General features: G+C 46.2%; 1 protein-coding gene across 2 annotated transcripts in view; it reads left to right on the forward strand.

Moving 5' to 3' along the window:
* The window catches only part of LOC102472026 (ST18 C2H2C-type zinc finger transcription factor), a 140700-nt gene that overhangs the window by 41712 nt on the left and 77671 nt on the right, over positions 1-21317 (forward strand). For both annotated transcript variants that reach the window (XM_027771407.1, XM_027771409.1), the window contains exon 3: positions 14666-14856. In XM_027771407.1, the coding sequence (XP_027627208.1) occupies positions 14666-14856 (191 nt within the window). The remainder of the gene's footprint in view (positions 1-14665; positions 14857-21317) is intronic.

Consider the following 21317-nt stretch of genomic DNA (forward strand, 5'->3'; position numbering starts at 1 on the left):
AATACCTAGGCATTTTGTAAAGTTTAACTGCCCAGAAACCCAACATTCTTCTACCCACCAGCTGGTTTTGTGACAGTGGCAAGACCCTTCTCCTTTTTCTTTTCAATCCCATATTTAGTGGCTGAGTATTTTCTCTTATACGTGGCCTTCCTGGAACACCTGGCAGACCGGGAGTATCTGCTGCTTCCTCAGACTAGGATCAGGTTTAAGCTGCAATGGGGTGTCCTCTTCTTGGGCTTTGTAGCCTTGGAGTCACCCTTTGTAGCCTTGCCACTGGCATTTGCCTTCTTGCCTTCAGGTTTCTTCACTTTAGTGTCCCCTTCTCGACGTTTTTACCCACTGTCTTGTGACATGGCAAGATAGGGCTATTTTTCTAGTTGTGTACGGTTCTCTGCTGCAAGTGACAAGGCCTTGCCCCGGACACTGTGGGTCCGCATCGTGATTCTTCTGCTAGTTCTTGCCATAAATTCCATCAGCATCTTTTCCTACCACAGATACTTCTAAACAAGACTACCAGGCTGTGTGGTCTGAATAACAGGCTGCCCATGCTGCAGCCCGGCCTGTTCTGCAGCCATTCAAGCTGGTCACCTCGCCTATCTAAGTGTCCAGGCCAGGGAAGTATCCCCGAGTGTGGCGTATACTATCCCCAGGACCTAAAAAGGCCATTCTGGCATTATGTTTCCTTCACCGTGGTGAGATGCAGTAATCGTCTTTTATTATAAATGGGCACATGGTAGAATGTTCTAGACCATTGAGCACCTAAACATGACGCTGACATCCTGTGCGTGAAATCTTGGTTAGATTTATCTTCCACCTCTTGAACACAGGCCTCTTGCCAAGTCTTTAAAGTTCTTGCTCCTTCTTGCTTATCTGTTCTCATTAGTGTGACGTTATCAATATGATGTACTAATGTGCTGGTGTACGGAGTGTCTAGATTATCCAGGTCCTTTAGAGTACACCCAGGCAAAGGGCAGCAGAGTTACTTCGGCCCTCAGCAAGATCGTCCACCGTCACTCTTTCTTGTCGGAATGCTGACTGCTCCTGATTCTGCTTCCTGAGAGACTTGGAAAAGAACACATTTGCCTTGTCAGAGACAATAAAACATATCTTTGAGTCCTTGTCAATCCACTAAAGCAAAACTCCCATCCTTCAGCATAGCAGCTGCAGTAGGAATTACGACTTGTTCAGGTGTTGCTAGTCCACTGTCAACCTCACAAATAGGCCTTATGAGGTACACATGGGTGAGTTAAATGGAAAATTATATGGGCCACCAACCAAGCATCCTCTGAGGTTTAAGGGTGGTAGTAAACTTCATAATTCTTCCAAAATATAATGTTTTGATCTACCATTTAGTGATAAGAAGAGAGATGTTTTAGAGGACGCTGCTTAGAGCTCACACTTCATAAGCTTTTCTCCCACTAGCCAAGAAGCCAATATGTCTGTTTCAACTACACACAGAGACCCAGAGTGTGGCCACGAGGCTGTCACTGGAGCCAGGACACACACTAGTTCAGGGCTCCATTCATGCCCTCCCCCCAGGTTCTCCCACCCAAACAAAGGGCCACATAAAGTTCTTGGCTCTGGGCAACATCCAGACACTGTGACCACCCGTCCTTGAGATGTTTGTGCTGTCCTTCTCCCCAGGGGAAGTTTTCTCCCAGCAAATGGCCATAGGTGCTACGGGAAAGAACTGCGGAGACCACTTGCCCTGAAGCTGCATGGGCCTTCCTCTAGAGGACCTCACTGCCCCTTGGATTCTGGGTCTGAGACCTACCTCAGGCCCAAAGCCGTGGCACGGGGTTGTGACTTTCATTGGTCTGGATTTCTTGGCCTGTGTAAGATAGCTATTCTAGAATGCCCTCTTCTCTAAGCCCTTTGTCCCTTCCCTATCATTCATGATGGCAGTTCTGGATTTTCTAGTTAGTATGAGCTTTTCCAGGCTTCCAAGAGTCAGTCAAGCAGCATGTTAGTACCATTGCCCCAGGTCCTTGACAGGGTGTTAAATTCCATACATGGGATGTGGCTTCCACACCAACTCTCCCTTAGCTATTGGGTTGTCAGAAAATTCCTGACACATTTTTGTATGGAGAACATAGAAAAGATAAATGTCATGACTTTTCCAACAACCCAGTTGCTTGATATCCCATCTCATTGATCAACACCTCTGGGATGCGACCCATCTGTACTCCTCCGGCTCCTGCCACACATGTTAGCTAGATTCTGCAGCTCCGTTGTCATATGGTCCCTCTCAGCCTTAGTAAGCCTGACAATGGTGTGTGTTGACATTTGTCCTTCACTGTGAGCACTCTTGCAAAATCGAGGCATCTATATCATCTTCAACATGATTCAGGAAGAGGAAGGTTATTTTCAGGACTCAGCAGGTCCAGAGCAAATCTCATGGTTGAATATTTTTGAGCATATTTCAATGAAATGTTCTCATCCTGCTTCTATATATAGTAAGCATTTCAGATATAACCTGTTCCAGATAACTCCTTTGTCCAAGCCTCTAAAGTCTGACTTCTCCAAGTCTTCCTATCTTAGTGGTGGTACATACATTCTTCCACTCCTGAAGCCAAAAACCATGTGGTCATCCTTGACTCCCCACATTCGCTTACATTCCATACTGGACCTCTCAATACCTCCATTGTGCTTTCTCTTGGAAATCTCTTCAGAGTCTGACTACTTCTCGCCACCCCCACCAGCACCACCTAGTCCAAACCAGCCATCATCTCTTGTCTAGAGCACTGCACTCCTTGTTTCTAATCTGGCCACCAGCAGCCTACTATCAGCACAGAAGTTGGAGTCATCCTATGAAAATGCACCAACACGTTACTCTGTCAAAACCCTGCCAAGTTTCCACACCTCGCCAGGAGGCAAAGCCCCTGAACTGGCCTGCGATTCTCAGTACAGTCCAGATGCATTATTTTTCTGACCTGGTCTCCTGTTGTGTCCTCACTCATTCCTCATGGTCATCCTCAAATGTGCCGTGCACAAGCTTGCCTCAGGGCCTTTGCGCTTCCGTTCTTGCTGTCCAAAATTCTGCACGCCCGTGTGTCTGCACGGTTCCTCCCTTCCTGCCTTCAGATCTTCGCCAACATGTACCCTTCATAAGGAGATTCTCCTGACTGTTATAACTGAAATTCTAGACCCTTTGGTACCATGTATTCCCTATTCCCCTTTTCTGCTTTATTTTTTCCCAAAGCATTTATTTATAAACATACTTAGTATCTTACTCAATGTATAAAAGAAATTTTGAGGCTTTTTATGCAAGTTTTTTTTTGTTTGTTTGTTTTTGTTTTGTTTTGGTTTGTTTTGTTTTTTTGTCATAGAGCACATACACTTTCCAGAGAGAGACAGAGAGTTAGGAAGTGAGAAATCACCCCCCCCTGGCTCCCGGGGGTAATGGCCATGTTGCAATTTCTTCTCTATTCTCCTGGGATTTGGTGCATGTACACACATGTGCCCAGAGTGATTTTCAAGCCACTGGGTCTGGGAATTGAACCACAGTTGGCCATATGGGAGTCTTGCACCTTAACCACCACACCACCTGCTGGCCCCTCAATGTAAATTTTTTAAATCTCCTTTCTCCATCATAAAAACTGTAGAAGAGGTGACATTTAAAGTTTTTTATTTAGTGTTGTAGCTTTAAAACTTAATACTCTGCCAAATAAATATTATTTATGGAATGAGTGAACATCTCCCTGAGTTTATAAACTGAGAATACAGTATTGTTTATATACATAGATTTTTGCTGAATGACTGCTGAGTTTTTTGTTTGTTTTTTTGTTTTGTTTTGTTTTTTGTTTTTAATCTAGAGGTAATGCAAAAGGAATGAAAAGGTCAATTTCATTCATTGATAACCATTATTATAAGTATAGATTGCATTTGTTTTGGAAATGTAGTGTGGAGATGCAAATGAATTCAGACATGTGTCTTTAAGGTACACATCGGGTAATTGGACTAAATGTGTGCATGGACTTGAAAACTCTCAACAACAACAAGAAAATTTACCCATCTTTAATCATGCTGTCTCTTGTACTTAGTGCATGCAAATGTCTGCTGTCTCCTCGGTCAAAGCTCAGTTTTCTCACCAGTATCTTAACATGATAGTCCGTTATCCTTTAAGAAAAAGTGGAGGGTTGTAATTCTGTAAGTGTAATACAAATAAGGCTCACCGCTTGGCTTTCTCCCTGGCCTCTACGAAGTCAGACTGGTCATCTGGAAAGCGTTTTCTGTCCCTCCATCACTGGCTGAGTGTGTTTGCTAGATTAGGTCACCTCTGTTGAGTAAATCATTGACACAGCTAGTTCGAAGGATAGTATTAAACAGCAATTAATAGGCAGAAGCTCATGCCAGACTGCCTGAGTTCAAATCCAGATCCCCTCACTAACGGCTGTTTGATGTTTGACTGAACGGCAGAGATGTCATAGCACCAATCTCAGTGTTAGTCTGAGAATTTGATGAGTCATGCGTGCAAATCCCGTAGCCCATGGTACGTCCTCACAACATCATACCCACTCTCCTTAGCTACTGCATCAAAAATCCACACTTGAACGCAGGATCTTTGACCTCGAGTTTATAAACACTTTTGCCTACCAGAAAAATCCACATCTCCCATTGGCTGTGCATTACTACCAGGCTGCAAACGGACCCAGTAGTATTCTTTTGATTTTAGAGGATGTCTTAGGAAAGTATAATACACAAGTAGAAAAACGCACAGGTTAGATGCGTAAAGCTTTGTGAACTTTTGCTCAGTGAACATACCCATGAAACCACCACCCAAAATATGCTTTCTCAGCATCTCAGACATCGCCTACTGCCCTTCCTCACACACCTCCTGCAAGTGTCACTCTCCGAACTTCGCCCACGTGGATTAATTGTGCCGGTTTTGAAGTTTTTGCATGCACTCTCTTACTGTCTGGTTTCTTCCCATCCACAGTATGCTTACAGAGTTCATTGGCATTTCTATCACAGCAGTCGCCTTGTTCTCATGGCCATAGAGTATTCTGGTGTGTGACTATTTCACCATTTTTACCCACTCTACAGTCAAAGGACTGCGATAGCTTCCGTTTGGGACGGAGTACTGTGTGGACTTTATGAACACAGCATTAGGTACAGACATTTTCTTCAGGTGTACAAGGAGGAGTGGAATTTCTGTGAGCAGGCTAGACATAAATCGGGCTTTTATAGATACCGCCAAGCAGTCTCCAAAGTGCCTGTGCTAAGGCCACTGCCGCGGTAGAGAGGATGCTCTGTGAGGCCAACCCACGTGGGGAGGTTCCCAGTTTGCGTCCAGAGACCTCCTGAGTACATGGGGCACACACGTACCCGTATTCCAGGGCAGGATGAGGCCGGGGGCAGATTGAAGTGTCAAGACCCTCTTGGGGGATGTGTTTCTCTGTCTCTCTCTCTGCCTCTGTCTCTCTATCTCTCACTTGTGGAAGAAATCAGTAAATAAACTTAAAGCAGAAGTACTGATACACATTTACCTTCACCTGCTTGTAGGAGAATTTGAGTTGCATGGGCAGCTCACCAATTCTGGTGAGGTCAGTCCTTCCACGTTGGCCATCTCGGGTGTGAGCGGCGTCTAATTGTGGGATTTTACTATTCCCTGGTGGCAGAAGAGCCTGGCCACCTCCACATTTGTCTGTCAGTCAAATGTTCTTTTATAAAGTGACTGTCTGAGTCTTTTGCCCATTTTTTAAATTGGCAGTTGGTCTTTTTTCCTCTTATTTGGTTGGAAGAATTGTCTATATGTTTTGTATATAAGTTCTTCTTTGATATGTGTTGCACATACAGGCTCCCACTCTGTGGCTTGCTTTTTCATTCTTAATGGTCTTTTTCGAACTGCTATGAAGACATCAGAAGGTGGCATGGTGGTTAACGCACTGGATTCCCACACGGCCGACTGCAGTACAAATTCATACCTAGTGGTTTGAAAATTGTGCTGGGCGTGTGTGCACAAGTGCCCAAATCCCGGGAGAAGAATGGAGGAGAAGGGATGGTGGCGTGAGCCCTCCTCCCCGGGGAGTGCCTTCTCACTTTCCCTCTCACTATCTCTCTCTGTCTTTCTCTAGTGAGTACACGTGCCCTATGGAAAAACCTGAAAAACAACAACAACAAAACTGTAGTGAAGAATATGATAAACTGATAAGATTGTCCTTGTTAAGAGTAGGCCTCAATGAATCTTCAGTTTGATTTTGTTTAAACTGTAAACAGAACATTAATCAGGATGAATTATTTCGTATATCCTGATAAAATAACGTGTATTTATTTATTTAAGTAGTCAGAGGACATGTGTGCTCACAGAGAAACAGAGAGATGGGGAGAGGGAGAGAGCACCTCCCCTGTGGGGTGCGCTCATGGAGTAATCCCTCTCCATTTCTCCATCCCGTGGGATTATGGCCATGCACACGCATGTGCCCAGTGTGTTTTTCAGGCTGCCAGGGCCAGGATTTGAACCATGGTTGGTCATCGACTCCTTTAAACACTAGACTACAGTATCCATCCAGCATTTTGAATGCACACGTGTGCTAATTTATCCGTCTTTTTGTTTAAATTCATGGTTTTTGTAAACTGCTTGAAAACTGCCTACTGTCAGGTCATAAAGACTTTGTCTCACATTCCCTGCTAGAAGCTTTTTGTTTTTCAGCATAGGATTTAAGTCCACAATCTTTGTGGAATTGTTCGTTGTGTGTTCTGTAAGGTAAAAGTTAGGACTTTTTTTCCCCCTGATAGCTGTTTCATCGATCTAGCACTATTCACTGAAGAAATAGCCCTTTCCCGGGAACCAGCAGTTAGCGTAATGGCTATGTCGCTGGACTCCCATGTAGTCGACCACGGTTCATGTCCTAGACCCGGTGGCTTAAAACTCACGCTGGGCGCGTGTGCGTGCGTGCCCAAGATCCCGAGAGGAGAATGGAGGAGAAGGGATTGCGGCGTGACCATCCCCCCTGGAGGGTGATTTCTCGCTTTCTGTTTCTCTGTCTCTCTCTGTCTGTCTGGCAAGCGCACGTGCCCTATAGCGAAAATCTCTCCAAAAAAGAAAAAAAAAAAAAACAACAAAAGAAATAGCCCTTTCCCCAAAATGCCTTTGTAACAGATGGACCATGTAGGTGTGAGTCTCTTTCTGAACTCAGTAGATGGTGCCTCTATCCTGTTCCACTGGTCGTTGACTTATACTTTATACCTGTGGCATGCTCTCTCGAGTGCTATGGCTTAATAAGAAGCTTTGATGTCTGTGATTAAGTCTTCCATGTTTGTTGTTCATCTTTAAGACTGCCTTTGCTGTCTGTGGTCCTCTTCATTTCCCAAAAAAGTATAAAATCAATCTATTCATTTCTGGAAAAAAAAATCGTCTTTGAATTTTGATAGGGATTGCATTGGCTCTAGTAGATAAACTTGGGGAAAATGGGTATCTTCCCACACTGAATTTTTATTCCATGAACATTTTATGTCTGTTCATTTATTTAGGTCTTCCTTAATTTTCTCAATACATTGTTTGTTTTGGACAGGTTTTATACATCTTTTGTTATTTATTCCTAGATATATTCCTAGATGTTTTACATATCTATGATAAAATATGTGGGTTTTAAAACTTTTATTTTCTAATCATATAGTGTTGCTTTATAAAAGGTCAATGAATTTTTGAATAGTGACCTTACTAAATTTACTTCTTGTTTTAAAACTTTTATTTGAGAACCAGCAGTTAGCGTAATGGCTATGTCGCTGGATTCCCACGTAGTCAACCGCGGTTCACGTCCTGGACCCGGTGGCTTAAAACTCACGCCGGGCGCGTGTGCGTGTGTGCCCAAGATCCCGAGAGAACGGAGGAGAAGGTATTGCGGCATAGCCAAACCCCCTGTACGGTGATTTCTCGCTTTCTGTCTCTCTGGCTCTCTCTGTCTGTCTGGCGAGCGCACACACCCTATAGCAAAAACCTATAGCAAAAAAAAAAAAAAAAAAAAAAAAAAAAAAAAACCCAAAAAAAAAAAAAAAAAAAAAAGAAAAAGAAAAGAAAAAGAAAAAGAAAGAAAGAAAATTTAAAAATAAAACTTTTATTTGTAGAATTTTGGGGAGGTTTTCTCAAACACAATCATATTTCTGTAAATAATCATAATTTAATGATTTTTATTTTCAGTGATTATACCTTTGTCTCCTATGTCTTGGCCCCATTCAATGAGTCTATGGTGTTCTGCCTAATGAGAAGAAATCAGTTGGAATACCTGTTAAGCATTACCCTTGAAAATTCTGGACCATGTAAATGGTTTCCTTGGACTCAGGGATTCATACTGTTCATTCTTTTGGACTGCTATAGGGCACGTGTGCTCACTGGAGAGAGAGAAAATGAGTGAAAGTGAGAAATCGCCTCAATCCCTTCTCCTCCATTCTCTTCTCAGGATTTGGGGCACCCTCACACACACCCAGTGTAATTTTCAAGCTGCCGGGTCTGGGACTCAACCATGCAGTCAACCATGTGGGACCCAGTTACCTCGTCCTCCATGTGCCCTGCTAGCCCTGTTTCGTTCTTTTAAGAACATGCGCTCAGGATGTATCTATTGCTGAATCCACATTTTTAAAAAGCAGCTACAGGGGACCAGCAGATGGCATAATAGTTAGGTCACTGAGCTCCCACATAGTCAACCACGGTTCAAGTACCAGACCCAGAGTCTTAAACTCACACCAGACACATGTGCATGCATGCCCAAAATCCCAAGAAAAGAATGGAGGAGGGGGTAATGCAGCGTGGGCATCTCCCTTGGGGGGTGATTTCTCTCTTTCTGTATCTCTGTCTCTGTGTCTCTCTGGTGAGCACACACACCGTATAACAAAAGTCTCTCTCTAAAAAAAGAAAAATAAGTTACATATCTTCTGATAATAGGTACTGAGAATTTATTACTGCAGAAGATAAGTTAAAACTGCCTATTACGTTTCCTAATTTGTTCTGAAACCTTAAAGGCCAATACACTTGACTTCTAGATACAGCTCCAGCATTGAACCTATCATTAATATTATCTAATTGTTGTTTGCCTCAAAGATTTTTCAGGAAAAAATTAATCTTATGTTGTCATCAAAGGAAACAGCATTTTACATTTGAATTTACGTTTTTAAATGGAAGCATTTTTTGGATACATAAAATTACCAAAATTACCTCTCAGGTAAAAACGCAGACCCCTTCACGATATTTTAATACAATCAAAACCTGAAATACAGTGTAGAAAGGTATTTGGTGCATCGATAAAGTTCCTGGGGGACCCTGGCTGTTTAAAGCAACAGTTTGATTGAATAGAACAATAAATGCAGGGCTGAGTATCTTTTTTTCTCTCTCTTTCTTCCTCATCTACTAGAAAAATATAGATAATAGAGCTCATTTATTTCCTTAACATTTCAGAGCTCCGCAGATGGGAAAACACAGCCCAGTGGAAATGATTTCTGGCAACCTTGAGGAGATATGCTAGCATTTTGTGGCATTTCTCTCAGTGACAGGTAAAGCACGGCTTTCCCTCATTGCGGTGTCACAGTGAAGTGTCACAATAAAGCCAAAATAGTGTGCCCTCAGGGAAAGCTAGGAAAGGGACCATTTTCCATGCACACACAAAGGGTAATATTTATGATAAAGCCTTTTATTTTAGCTCCAAACACTGCCTGGGCTGTGGGTACTGTGCTTCAGAGAAATGCACAAAAATGCGAGATTTAAAGCAAATGTCTCATGCAAATCCGGTGTGATTTATGTAAATATAAATATCGTGTAAAAACGGAGAATGCGCTTGCAGACATCCACGCAGGCGTCAATCTGGGTGGTGTGCAGGGAGAGAGGTCGGGGTGTGCACACCGACAGCGACATTCGGGGCTGAGCACTGAGCAGGGCGCCCAAGCAGCTCGAACTCCGTCTTCGCCTTACCAGGGCCTCCATCTTCGTCACTACCAGGATAGGCGCAGCGCTACTATACACAAAACACGTGTCATACAGTCATGAACCCACTCCTAGGGATAAAGAAACGGGGACTGAAGGTTCCCAAAGACTCAGCTATTTATTTCAGACGATGTGGTTAGTATTGCCAAAGCTAGTTCATATCTCTACTACCACATACAAAAATTTATTTCAGGGACCAGCTGATGGCATAGTAGTTACGCTGCTGGACTTCCACATAGTCAACTGCGGTTCAATTCCAGGACCTGGCAACTTAACCCTCATGCCAGGCACGTGTGCATGCGTGCCCAAAATCCCAAGAGGAGAATGGCGGAGAAGGGATTGAAGCACGGCCATCCTACCTGGGCGGTGATTTCTTGCTTTCTGTCTCTCTGTCTCTCTCTGTCTCTTCAGTGAGTGCACACACCCTATACCAAAAATCTCTTAAGAAAGTTATTTCAGGGACCAGTAGTGAGCATAATGGCTATGTCGCTAGACTCCTATGTAGTCGGCCATGGTTCGAGTCCTGGACCCGGTGGCTTAAACTCATACTGGGTGCATGTGTGTGCGTGCCCAAGATCCTGAGAGAAGAATGGAGGAGAAGGAATTGCGACATGGCCATCCCCTCTGGGGGGTGATTTCTTGCTTTCTGTCACTCTGTCTCTCTCTGTCTCTCTGGTGAGTGCGCATGCTCTATAGCAAAAACCTCTAAAAAAAAAGTTATTTCAAGCTAAACTTGTTCTTTTGATAAGACCTTACGTATCCCCTTCATCCTACATTTCTACAGTTAACATTTGGACCCAGAGACTGAACTTACTTTTCACTATCACTTGTCATCTCAGTAGCTTCGTTCTACTGCTGCAGTCCATGGACTTTGGGGGCGGGGGGCTCATCGTATTTATATGTTTCTGATCGCTGCAGCTCAGTGTCATCTTCAGACTCAGGGATGTCCTGCATATTCCCATGGAAAGCACTGGGCATGGCGCTATGGCAGGCATCTTTCTTCCAGTTGAAGAGGTCGCTGTTTTATTTCAGTGAGTTATCCGACTTGTACACAAATGACCCAACTCTGTTAGTCTCATCTGGCAACACAGAGAAGAGGCCATGACCTTTGGGGCTCAGTAGGCTTGGATTCAAATATCAGGCCCAGGGACTAGCAGATGGCATGATGGTTACATCGCTGACTCCCATGTAGTCGACTGGAGTTCGAGTACCAGACCCAGTGGCTTAAAACTCATGGGACCAGCAGATGGCATAATGGCTATGTCGCTGGACTCCCATGTAGTTGACCACGGTTTGAGTCCTGGACCTGGTGGCTTAAATTCATGTGCGTGTGTGCCCAAGATCCCGAGAGGAGAATGGAGGAGAAGGGATTGTGGTGCGGCCATTCCCCATGGGGGTGATTTCTCCCTTTCTGTCTCTCTGACTCTCTCTGTCTTTCTGGCAAGTGCACGAGTCCTATAGCAAAAACTTCTCCAAAAACATAACAACAACAACAACAAAAACTCACACCAGACGCTGTGTGTGCGTGCCCAAGATTTTGAGAGGAGAATGAAGGAAAAGGAAATGCAGTGTGGCCATCCCTCCAGGGGGTGATCTCTTGCTTTCTGTCTCTCTGTCTCTCCAGAAAGTGCACGTGCATATAGCAAAAATTTCTTAAAAAAAAAAAAAATCAGCCCCACCTGTCCCTAGTTATGTGATTTTGGGAATGTTAACTTGTCTTTATAAGCAAACTGGATGATGATATTAAGATAAAATTTGTAAGGTTTTATACAGAACATATGTTTAGCCCCATTCATCACCTCCACTCTCAAAGAAAGAAATGACGTTTTCCTGACTGAGCAGTTGGTTGCTAACCATCCCGACCACCCCAGGGTTTATTAGTCAGTATTTCCTGCTGCTCACAAGTAACCTTCTCCTTCTCCTCCCTCCTTCCCCCCACTCCCTCTCACCCTCCTCTTCCTCCTGCCTCCTCCTTTTACTTTTCTCCTCCGTTTCCTTCTCTTCCTCCTACTTCTTTATAGTTGATTGTAGTAAGGTTTAACATGAGAGCTACTCTCTACCCTCCTGACGACGTTTTCAGTGTGCAACACAGCCTCGCCATCAGTAGGTACGATCCCGCAGAGATCTCTGGAGTAGGCGTGGAGCCTGCCTGGAATTTCAAGCCTACTGATTAGCGACTCCTCCTGTGCCCCTCCCCAGCCCCCAGCAACCACTGTTCCACTCTTCCTTTTCATTGCTTTAGACTTCTCCTGTCTGTGGAATCACGTGGTATCGGTCTTTCCGTGCCTGGTTGATTCCACTCAGAACGCCCTCAGAGCTCGCGCAGTTGTTGAGTATTGCAGGCTCTCCTTCCCCCCAAGACTGAGTGCTGCTCACCCCACTGCGTGCACCACATCTGCTTTAATCATCCCCCTGTCCGTGGACACAAAGGGTGTTTCCACGTCTCGGCTGTTGTGAATAGTACTGCCACGAATACACACAACAGGCGCTTTCTTAAAAATAAAAATACAATTATCTGGCGGTCCTGCTTCTGGGTATTTATGCAAAAGAAGGGAAACTAGAATCCTAACAAATCTTCACTTTAAGACACTTTGGTAGGGGGCCAGCAGTGGGGTGGTGGATAAGGTGCTGGGTTCCCACATGGCATACCACGGTTCAAGTCCCAGACCCAGTGGCTAAGTGCTCCCAAGAGGAGAATGGAAGAGAAGGGATGGTGGGACCATTCTCACTGGGGGTGATTTCTCACTTTCCTTCTCTGTTTCTCTCTCTGGCAAATGCATGTGCCCTATCTTAAAAAAAAAAAAGAAAGAAAGAAAGAAAGAAAGAAAGAAAGAAAGAAAGAAAGAAAGAAAGAAAGAAAGAAAGAAAAAGTAAAGACACTTGGTTTGATTCTTTCCCAATACCCATATTCACTATGTTCTGGAAATCGGCTTTCTGTCCCTGCTCTAACTTCTCAATGACATAGGAGCAGCAACCATTTCCTACAAATCTTGGCTCATGATAACAGCTTCGCGATCTCGCTTGTTTCTTCTCTGAGCAGTTTTTATGGGGACTCCTTGGCTTTAGGAGACCTGGGCTAGTTTAGGGAACTTCTTGCCTGTCCACATGTACATGCACTTTAACCCTTTGGCAAGTTTCTTCTGCCCGCCCCCTGCCCTCCCTAGACCAAGAAGGTGCGTGTCAGGGGTTCCATTTGTCTGTGTGCTCTTGGTACATGACAGACCAGTGGATTCCGCCCATGAGACCTTCTCTTTGTGCACAGCCTTCCTTAAAGCTGGTTCGGGCTGTTAGAGCTGTCTAGCTGTATGCTCTGCTGCTCCATCTTCGTGTGGGAGCAGAGAGGAGGCTATTCCAAAAGTTCATAGAAACTGCATATTATGAAAAAAATTATACAAGGGCTTCATTTTTTTTTTCTTCACTAAATAAACTTGCACTTTAATTCCATTTTCCAGGAACTTTTTGAGACTCCCAAACACAGGGTCACTTTAAATTTGAACCCATCAGAAAAATGTGGAGAACGTTTATTATTTGATTTAGGAACTTCACTCTTCCCATCAGAATTTCTTAATTCTCCATTTTTTAATCTTTCTTGAGATATTTCTAACTTGAAATATCTCCTTCCAGAACCATCTTTTTCTTCTTCTCCTTCTTCTTCTCCTCCTTTTTTCGTGGAAAGGAGGACAATTTTTTTCCCCTTGGAAGCTTTTTGATCTACTCTTCTAAGTTCAAGAATTTGGTTATAACTATAACTGAATTGTGGTCATCACCGGGCCATCTCTTTGCATTGATGTTTATGGGAGAACAATTTAAAGCCTTGGTTTAATCACACGACTCAGAATTCAATCTTTTAGAGATGGGGTAAGTAATACCTTGATACTCTGAGTCTAGGCGTCCCTTCTGTGGACTTTTTCATCTACGGTCCCTGGCGTTTTTCTTCAAAGAGCGTTTGGTCACTATCTCACAGACTAGACTCCCTGTTGGCTAAACCCTCTAGTCTGCATGGATCCAGCCAAGGAAATGTTTGTCTAAACTTCACACAGAGAGTGATTAATTCGGGATGAGGTCTATGTAGGAAATCGGTTTTGAAAGGCCACCCTCAGGAGCATTTCCAAGTACAGCGTATGAGAGCAGGAGTGAGGGTACAGTCGTCCACTCTGGTGAAACCCAATCTTCTTCCTTGTGTTTGTTCTGGAGCCAGATGGGTGGGAATCTGAAGGCAGAATGGCACGCGGCATCACTTTCCTTTGTGATTGGCGAGGTGTGGACGGGAGGTCCCTAGCCGGTCGCTTCGCTCGTGGTGGCCTTTTCAAAGCCGGGGATGTGCGGGACCCGCTCACAGAGACACGACTGCAGCAGAGATAAGCAGTCTCGCTAGCGAACGACTATTTGAAAAACCGTGTGATTTATCCATACTGGACACACTTTTGTATATGGTGGTATATTTTTCACATTAGCTGTTTCTTAGGATTAGCAAACCAGTGCAAATCTTGTTTCATCCCTCCCTGGGCATTTAGTACCGTGCCAACCAAAGCATAGATTAACATACGCTTACTCAGGATTAAGGATGATAAAAAAAAAACCTCTTCTGATAAGCAGTAAAATAGAAACCACACAGTTCAATGGATTCCATGGATGGGCTGTTTTCGTTAGTGCCAACAACTAACCCTAAACCTGTAGGCCCAAGGATCCCGAGGCTTCGGGTTACACTCGCGGGGAGCTCCCTTCACGTGTTCTCTTTGCCCGCTCGTGCAGTGCCGCCTGCGGCTGCGCCATGGCCAGGAAGAGGGCCGCGGAGGAGCACGCGCTGGGCGTCCCGGTCAACAAGAGGAAGTCCCTGCTAATGAAGCCGCGCCACTACAGCCCCAGCGTGGACTGCAAAGAAGACCGAGACGACAGGCCTGAGGACAGCAGCCCCTCGGAGGCCAGCGACCGCCCCACTGCAGGTAGCGGGCAGGGGCAGCCCAAATGTGCCTCTCTCCTGGCTGCAAAGGCTGTGTCTTCATTCGCATAGAACATAGGGTGTGTGTGTGTGTGTGTGTGTGTGTGTGTGTGTGTGTGCATGTGCGTGTGTGCCATGGGTCTTCAAAAGTTCTTGGGAAAATGTTTAAAAAAACTGGGCCTGGGGATCAGCAGTTAGCGTAATGGCTATGTCGCTGGACTCCCATGTAGTCAACCGCAGTTGGAGTCCTGACCCTGCGGCTTAAACTCGCGCCGGGCACGTGTGGGTGCATGCCCAAGATCCCGAGAGGAGAATGGAGGAGCAGGGATTGCGGCATGGCCATCCCCCCTGGGGGGTGATTTCTTGCCTTCTATTTCTCTGTCTCTCTGTCTGTCTGGCGAGCACACGCACCCTATAGCAAAAACCTCTCAAAAAAGAAAAGAAATGTCACGGGCCACATTGTGCATAAGGTTGAAGCTGAGAGACATGCAGAAAACCTCAAACATTTATAAAAAACTTTAATATTTAAAGACTGATTTAGTAAAACATGAAATCTAGTGTACATATGTTTTATTAAATATACAGTTTTTTCTGAATGCAGCTTTTAAGGAATCAAAATATACTAAACAATTTGTTATTTGAAATAAGTATCATTTAGACAGGAGGCAATGAGGCTGCCTTTATGATTCATGATTCTGGGATGATAAATATTTACTGTGTACAGAATTATAGTAACGGCAATAGTTATTAACAGAGGAGACGGCAGAGCACACTGGCCGAGCGGGCACAGACCTCAGAGCGGAACCAGCTCCTCTCCAGTAATCTTGGCTTAGAGTCGCCTAAGGGTCCGTGAGTGAAACAGTTGTATTCCAATCTGAACGTGTTTAAGTCAATTTGCTGGCTTTTCTATGTTTAGAATAAGGTTTAAAGCCTCCTGGTTTATCTGTAAATTATAATCTTCTTTAACGTTCTTTTGTTTTCTGGAGCTGGTCAGTTCTATTTGCTGATCCATGAGAATTGCGTGTGGCTTCTAATATCAGGAAAAAGTCTTTGAGTCATCGTGGTTAAACTTGAGAGGTAATCCATCTAGCTGACATTAATTCCCCAGACATTTCAGAAAATGGGCATCCTTCTGCATCAATACATTGTCCTGAGGATGTTGAGGGCAAAGGTGCAAGTGCACCCCCCATGTCCTTCGGAAGTTGTTCAAACATCACTGATGCTTCTACTAGCCAAGGGAAGAGTGTCCTAACTCACCGATGCACGTTTATTTGCAGGTTCACAGATGCTAACTATTTTTATATTTACTAGTAGAATCATGCCGATAATAACGAAAATGCTGATACGACAGGAGTAGCACCATTATTTTGGAGTTCTTAATAAAGTCCAGGCACACAAATTATAGCCCCTCAGCGACACCAGGAGACGTAAGCGATCGTAGTCACAGATTACGGATCAGATCATTGGGGACCAGATTTAATGCTGACGGCCCCACAGTCCGTAGGTGTCAGAAAGAAGGACGTTAGGAAACAACAGAAGGACAAGCGATACCGTTCCCAAGCTAGCCATGCTCTGTAGTTGGTTCTTTTCATGCCCGACCACCTTCAGCAAGCAGACTGGGTAAAGTTTGTACAGTGTCACACCACGAAGTCACAGTTTCCGGAAGTGATATGTCACAGATGTTCCTATTCTTGGTCCAGAGGGCTGCAAGTCTAAGTTGCCTTTCAGCTCTCCCAGGAAGTGCCCGTCACCTCCCAGGAGGAGAGCCAAGTTCCTACCCACGCCCAGGTTTCAATCGAGTCTTCCATTTAGCCAGGTGCTCTGGGTCCTCGTGAGCCCAGGAACATGCTCAGTCACATCTCAGGTTAAGAACTCGTCCTCGGATGGTGAGAGAGCATTTTCATTTCCAAAGGCTAAGACCATGAGTTTGAATCCTGTCAAGTTTTTATCCCATCCACACATGAACTACTGTCTCTCCCCTCAGCTGCAGCCTTTCAAAGAGATGCAGGTGGGCAGAACAGTGCAGGTGCACCCCTGCAGGAGGGTGAGCTTGCACCGCAGTGCCAGAGGGATGGCAGGTGCGGCCCTCCCAGGGCAGACGGGAAGTGCGAAGCACCTCACCCCCTCACCAAGCGATGGGCCACGCCCGTGTGTAGAGTCCAGGCAGCATGGCACGTGTTTACTGTCCGGGGAAGTCTGTCACAGACGGAGATGTTCCAGGGCTGGGTGACACTTTTAACACATGTTTCTTTCAACAAATGCCAGAAAGGGATAAGCTACTCCCATTTCCACTTGGGAAGGTGCGTCGACTTACCTAGCACTTCCATTCTCAGTACAAGTCACATAGCCCAGTGGCCTGGAGAGCAGCTTTGCCTCTGGAAGGACCCTACCTAGTTACAGAAACAGAGCTCAAGCCAGACCATGCGAAAATCCACTTGTGCGAAAGGAGTAAACTCAAGCTGTGCTGTGATTTTCAAAGAATTTTTGAAAGTTTATTTCTTCTGAGTGAGAGAAAAAAGAGAGGGGGCCACTTCCAAGAGGGCCGGCCTCACAGACACGCACGCCCCCACCTACAAGAGACCTCAGGAGGCCTGGGACCTCCGCATGTGCTCCCATGTCACGGAGTGGTGGCCCTGCGTGCCACTGCAGCTTCCCGCAGAGGAGGCCACAGCTGTCGTGAAGCAGAACAGCAGACATACATGCAGTCCTCGAGAGCCTGGCCCCGGGGGGTTACCAGACAGCTGGGAGTAGAGACCTGGGCTTCAGTATGTAACTGAGTGGGTGTCCATGTGTCAGGAAAAGCAAGCTTTTAAAAGAATCTTTGTTTGTTTGTTTGGTTTGCCTTAGGGAGGCTGCACTCAACAGGGAGAGAGAGAGACAGAGACAGTGAGAGGGACAGTGAGAAATCACCCCACCCCCCAGGGGAGTGATGAGAAGGGATTCTACAATCTCTTCTCCTCCATTCTCTTCCTGGGACCTTGGGTGTGCACACACACACACACACACACACACACGTGCCTGGCATGATTTTCAATCCACTGGGTCCCGGACTCAAACCACAGTCAGCCATGGGGGACTCCACTGACGTAACTGCTATGCCATCTGCTGGCCCCAGGGAAAGCAGTTTTTAAAATATGCAAGGAAGTACCCAGCCCCAGCTGTCTTACGTGCTCTTAGGACAGACAGGCCTGGAACACTTGGCTGTTGACTGTGGCTGCCTGGTGTCCCAGGGTCGACTCGAGGAATTTTCTGACCTACTTTTGTGGTATTACAAAAGTTGAGGTCGGGTTGTTAGTGTTTTACATGGTTTTATGTACGATTGCAGGGTCAGCGTTTCCTCAGTGAAAGTCCGCTGACAGCTGCCTTCCGGTTTCCTCACATAAACCCCTTCTTGGAAACATCCCGATTTGGGGAATACTGGCTAAGAGCTGATATTCTCGGTGCTCGTGCTAGGGCTGCTGTGCTCTGTAAGCACCGGCCATGACCCACGGCGTTCCTGGGCTGCAGGATCCGGGGGGAGCAGGCCACCCAGGAAGGAGCAGAGTGGGCGCCACATGGCCATCTGTCCCCCACTCACCTTCCACTGGCTAGCCCGGGCTCCAGCAAGCCCTTAGCTCCCGCGCACTGACACTGTATTCTGCATAACTGCCTGAATAGTTTGAGTCCCAGATTCGGTGGCTGAAAAATTACACTGGGTACATGTGCATGCACATACAAAATATCCAGAGGAGAATGGAGAAGAGACTGAGATGTAACCATCCTTTCAGAGGGTGATTTTTCACTTTGGCTCTTTCTCCATCCCTCTCCAGAGCAAGGACACATACTCTATAGCAAAAACTAATATATATATTACCATGTATGTAGATTACTATGTATACACATATAATATATATATAATATATATTATATATATGTAATATATATAATATATATATAATATATATTATATATATGTAATATATATAATATATATAGTGTGTGTGTGTGTATATCTCCAAACAGACACACACACATACACATACACACACACGGGAACATCCAAAGTCAACAAACAAAAAAATCGTGTTACTTTAATAGAGTTATTCAAGTAAGAAAAATTCAGAGATAAAGAATGATCTGGTCATGCCACAATTCCCTTCCTCTAGTCCTCCATCCTGTAGGATTCTGGAAAGGAGTAAACTCAAGCTGTGCTGTGATTTTCAAAGAATTTTTGAAAGTTTATTTCTTCTGAGTGAGAGAAAAAAGAGAGGGGGCCACTTCCAAGAGGGCCGGCCTCACAGACACGCACGCCCCCACCTACAAGAGACCTCAGGAGGCCTGGGACCTCCGCATGTGCTCCCATGTCACGGAGTGGTGGCCCTGCGTGCCACTGCAGCTTCCCGCAGAGGAGGCCCCAGCTGTCGCGAAGCAGAACAGCAGACATACATGCAGTCCTCGAGAGCCTGGCCCCGGGGGGTTACCAGACAGCTGGGAGTAGAGACCTGGGCTTCAGTATGTAACTGAGTGGGTGTCCATGTGTCAGGAAAAGCAAGCTTTTAAAAGAATCTTTGTTTGTTTGTTTGGTTTGCCTTAGGGAGGCTGCACTCAACAGGGAGAGAGAGAGACAGAGACAGTGAGAGGGACAGTGAGAAATCACCCCACCCCCCAGGGGAGTGATGAGAAGGGATTCTACAATCTCTTCTCCTCCATTCTCTTCCTGGGACCTTGGGTGTGCACACACACACACACACACACACACACGTGCCTGGCATGATTTTCAATCCACTGGGTCCCGGACTCAAACCACAGTCAGCCATGGGGGACTCCACTGACATAACTGCTATGCCATCTGCTGGCCCCAGGGAAAGCAGTTTTTAAAATATGCAAGGAAGTACCCAGCCCCAGCTGTCTTACGTGCTCTTAGGACAGACAGGCCTGGAACACTTGGCTGTTGACTGTGGCTGCCTGGTGTCCCAGGGTCGACTCGAGGAATTTTCTGACCTACTTTTGTGGTATTACAAAAGTTGAGGTCGGGTTGTTAGTGTTTTACATGGTTTTATGTACGATTGCAGGGTCAGCGTTTCCTCAGTGAAAGTCCGCTGACAGCTGCCTTCCGGTTTCCTCACATAAACCCCTTCTTGGAAACATCCCGATTTGGGGAATACTGGCTAAGAGCTGATATTCTCGGTGCTCGTGCTAGGGCTGCTGTGCTCTGTAAGCACCGGCCATGACCCACGGCGTTCCTGGGCTGCAGGATCCGGGGGGAGCAGGCCACCCAGGAAGGAGCAGAGTGGGCGCCACATGGCCATCTGTCCCCCACTCACCTTCCACTGGCTAGCCGGGTCTCCAGCAAGCCCTTAGCTCCCGAGAACTGAGGTTCCCCTCTGTAACAGGGAGCAGAAAGGTCCTTTCTTGTGGTGATTATAAAGTTGAAATGAAACAGACAACATCCTGGGGAGGGTGCTGATCATCTGGCCGTTGATCATTTTTTTTGTTTTTTGTTTTTTTCTAAAGTTTTTTATTTATTTTTCTCATAAATGAGAGAAACAGACAACAAATGAATGAGACAGAGAGACACAGGAGACAGCACCCCCAGAGGGTCTTCACGCTGTGACCCACGCCCAGGCCCAGCAGCCCAGACCACAGGCACACGCATGCCCAGTGTGCTCAGGGAGGCCTCTCGTCGTGAACTCAGATCCCTCCCAAGTGGAGCAGCCGTCAGAGTATCGCACTTGACCACTGCACCACCGTCCAGCCCCAGGACAAGCCCAGGGTCCCGCACTAGGCAGTGCTGGGCTGTAACCCAACCCCAGCCTGGGGGGCGAAACCCGCAGAGGGTCTGCCTTTACAGTGCGTGCTGCCCACTGACTCCACGTCAGCCGCTGTGACCAGTGCCACAGACTGGGTCAGGTGGGTGTCGAGCTCGGCTGAGCCTTAACACCATGGCATGGCCTTCCCAGGGGTCGGTTTTACTGAGTGAAAACAGGCCCACCTCACTCAGGCTGAGGGTCCTGGGCTCCCCGTGCCATTACTGTTTTCTCCAACAGCATCCGGGAAGGGGGAGGACAGACATCGCTTCCTGCATGCTGTCAGGTGTTCCCACGGGACTCCGTGGGGTGTGCGCAGGGCCGAGTGGCCGCTGTCATTGTACGCAGACCACAGGCTCTGGCAGACTACGTGACCTGTGCAGGGGGGCACACAGGAGGGCCAGGAGCAGAACTCACGCCTGGGTGCACCGGGCTCCTCGTGCAGGGTTCTCTCAGGGATGCCAGAGGCAACGGCACAAAACGTATCACCAGGCCAAAGAGCAAACACAAGCACGTGAGTGAAAACACGCAGGCAGCCCGTGGCAGAGCTGGGAGAGAGGGGGCCTCGTCGCAGCCCGTCAGGCGCAAGCGCTCACTCAACTTTTGGTTTTGATGTTTTGTTTAGTTTTGTCTCTTTTTTTTTTTTTTTTGGTTGGGAGCCTGCAGTGAAACCCGGGGG

This window comes from Tupaia chinensis, unplaced genomic scaffold (genome assembly GCF_000334495.1).
Source record: "Tupaia chinensis unplaced genomic scaffold, TupChi_1.0 Scaffold000031_1, whole genome shotgun sequence".
Classification (NCBI taxonomy): Eukaryota; Metazoa; Chordata; class Mammalia; order Scandentia; family Tupaiidae; genus Tupaia; species Tupaia belangeri.